Source organism: Antennarius striatus, chromosome 4 (genome assembly GCF_040054535.1).
Source record: "Antennarius striatus isolate MH-2024 chromosome 4, ASM4005453v1, whole genome shotgun sequence".
NCBI lineage: Eukaryota > Metazoa > Chordata > Actinopteri > Lophiiformes > Antennariidae > Antennarius > Antennarius striatus.
Window position 1 is genome coordinate 20,699,496 of NC_090779.1, and position 3,319 is coordinate 20,702,814.

Genomic DNA, 3,319 nt, shown 5'->3' on the forward strand with positions numbered 1-3,319 from the left:
CTCTTTTTCTTTACATAATGATGAGAGAAAACTGTCAAATACAAATATTATGCTGACTTCAGCCAAACTTCACCCCCTTTCTAATTTTTTCCCTTGATTCTTTATTATTATTGAAATGGGGTCAATGGAAATGGATTTGCCTTTGGGTCGCTTGTGGTTATTGTCCTTGCGTGGATGTGAAAGATTCTAAATTATAGAATTTTTTTTTTTTCCACACTGATTTGGAAGTGAATGAGAGATGACATATATCTTATTCTTGTGCATTCATGTGACTGGAACATGTTTGTTGCCACACACCCACGACAAAGTGTTTTTGCCTCTTAAAGGAACTGAGAGTAGACTCTCCGACGGAGTTTACTTCCTTCTCAAGGTTTGCTTCTTTTTAAGCCAAAAGCGTTATGCCATGTATGACAGTTATAATCTGGGTTGTAGATGCAACAGGACTGCTTTCTGACCAGCTTTCAAAAGATCAACAGATCAGAATAAGGACTGAAGCGATTCTTTTAAGGATTCCTCGGCCTACATTTTCTGCATCATGGTGTGGTTTGTTGCCACACTTGGCGTAATCATTGGGTTCAGCTTCATCAACCTCTCAGCAGCAGACGAGGATACATGTGAACTCTACGCTGCTGTCGGTCAAAGCGTGACTCTGCCTTTTGTCTACAATGAGCTGAAGAGCACATATGTGTTGAGATGGACACATAATTCCTCCATAATTTTCTACAAACAAGGCCTGATCTCAATCGGAAAGTCAACGGACATCACCGCAACCGGGTCACTTATGCTGAAGAACCTCCAGTTGTCCAATGCAGGCTCTTATCAGGCAAAGTTGCTGTATCCCAACGGTACGCTGGCTAAAACATGGACCGGTCGCCTCTGTTTAATGGACAAGGTATCAAAACCTAAACTCACTTATATCTGTGATTTTAAGTCTTTTGCTGTTAATCTCAGTTGCTATGTAGCTAATCCTCATGGTTTGGTATTCTCATGGGAGCTGGATGAGAAGACCCTAACAGCTGAAACAAGACAACAACTGAGCATATCTCTGGCTCAGTTAAAAGGGGAGAGGGATTTTACATGCAGCGTGGAAAACAAAATCAGCAAGGAGAAGAGTGACACCGTTAGTCCAATCTGTAAAAATCCATCACCGCCAGCTCTGCTTTGTTTCACATCCAAACCGGTTGTGGCTGTGTTTATAGGAGGAGCAGGTCTGATTCTGCTTTTGTTCACCATTGTCATCATATTATGTTGTCGACACGGATGCAACAAAACTGAAATGCGAAGCAGAGACAACGGGGAGCTCAGGATGGTTTCTGTAAGGAAACGAGAAGCAGAACACATTCGCCTGGAGTATGAAACTATGCACCCGTCTGACTGTCCTCCGCTGGTCCCTGAGCCCTCACCCAGATCCTGTTATGAGAGCGTTTCTCAACCCGAAGCTGAGACAGAAAACAAGCAACAGCTGTTGTCCACAACCGCTGAAAGACGACAACCATCACCGGTACCAAAGCCGAGGACGAAGAGCCCCAACACACAAAACATCTGAAACTGCAGAAGTGGATCTGAAACTATGTCTTTATTTGAACCTCATGAAAAGTTCAGATTTTCTTTTCAGTTGTGATGTTAATGGGAATGAGATGCTGTTGAGGAATATGAATTATGTACTTGATAAATGTCAATATTGATGGGTCTGATTTGTCAAATCATTTAAGAAATCCATTGTTTCATTGAAAGCTCTTGAACTGCTGAGCCTTCCAATTCATTTTATTTGAAAGGCTGAATAATTTTATAGAAATAAATACTAATAAATAGTAATAAATACAAACTAAAGACAGAGGAATGTGTCTGAGATCAACTGAAAATGAAAAAGTTCAAGGATTTACAAAATATCGTTTGGTAATATCAGATTTTCTGCACTTAAACTTGGTTTCATATTGATTGGTGTAAGATTTGTTTCAAAGATTTGATGATCTCTTTGTCTTACGCCGCACATATTTTAATTATTAAAATATGTGCATACTTATAAATAATATGATAAATTTGTTTTTTTTGTATCTTCACAAGTTCATGTTTAAAAAAAAATCAATTTGTCCGAAATAATCTTGCATGTCCTGTTTTTTATGGAAAATGATGCACGACAGTTTATCTGTGTCAAACACAGCTTTTTTTTGTTTCTGCTTGCTACATGCTAGCATTCTCAGACTCCTTAAAATCTGCTTACTTGCAAGAAGTTATTAAAGGGGAAAGAAATCAATAGAGAAAAGGATTAGCTTAAACAAATATGTATTATCTCTGACGGGTAAATGGTAATCCACACATGAAAGCGTTGGCTGTCTGGCATAATGCTGTGTGACAGCCACATAATGGAATCCCCCTGAGCGTCATCGCCCAAAATTTACAAACCAATGTCATCTTTTGTGAGGCCCTGCTCCTCTCCTGCTCTCTTTTTAGGGGGACTGAGGTTTCAGTCAAGCCGATTGGGATTTGACAGTAAAGCTAGTATCTGTTATTGGTGGGATGCCATTTGAATTTCTTGAGAAACAGCGATTCGATTTGGCAACACGCCTCATTGTTTTCTCTCACCAGCTGAAAATGTATACATGCACAAGGTGTTTTGTCGCTTACAGCAGTGATAAGGGAGGACATTTCAGAAGAATTTGACTTAAGAATCCAAGAATGAATAGAAAGGGTTAATGTGTAGTTTTGTTGAACCACAGGATATTAAAATGGTGTTAAATCCAATTTCAAATGTCATGTTAAAAATTCACTGTTTCCTTCAACAGCCCGGCCCAAATGATTTGCTGTCCTCCATCTGTCCACCTCTCACTTTGTTTCACACCACACATGCAACTTTGCGCACGGTCCACAGATGTCTGAATCTCATCAGCTCGAATCCAAACTGCAGCGAGGAATCGGGCAGCGTTGATTTTTAAATGGAGGCGGAGCACTTTCGGGACCTCAGCAGGATTTCACACTTTACAGTCAGTCATTGGATGCCTGGGGACAACGCCGTGCTTGGCATTCATTCGACAGCTCTAAAAACGTGTTAATAGATTGCATGGGTGAAAAGAAACAACTGTAGGATCAGAGGGTGAAACACATCTTCCAAAAATAACAGCCTTCCTGGAAGCCAAACAAAATGTTAAACTTGTAGTAATTTGTTTCCTGGCTAGCGGAATGAAACTGTGAAAAATGATATGTCATCACCTTTTTTAGTTGTTTTGGCTAACTTTCAGCAGTAAGGAACCAACATTATAATTGAATTGATTCTCTGTACACCTGATGAATTGAGGCTCAGTCTTCACTCTAAAAACCACCT

General features: G+C 39.9%; 1 protein-coding gene across 1 annotated transcript; it reads left to right on the forward strand.

Annotated features, from left to right (window-relative positions):
* Positions 1-400: 400 nt before the first annotated feature.
* LOC137594343 (T-cell surface antigen CD2-like) lies at positions 401-1,814 on the forward strand. The gene has a single exon (XM_068313762.1). The coding sequence runs from the start codon at positions 536-538 to the stop codon at positions 1,544-1,546; it is 1,011 nt and encodes a 336-aa protein (XP_068169863.1). The 5' UTR covers positions 401-535; the 3' UTR covers positions 1,547-1,814.
* The last annotated feature ends 1,505 nt before the right edge of the window (positions 1,815-3,319 follow it).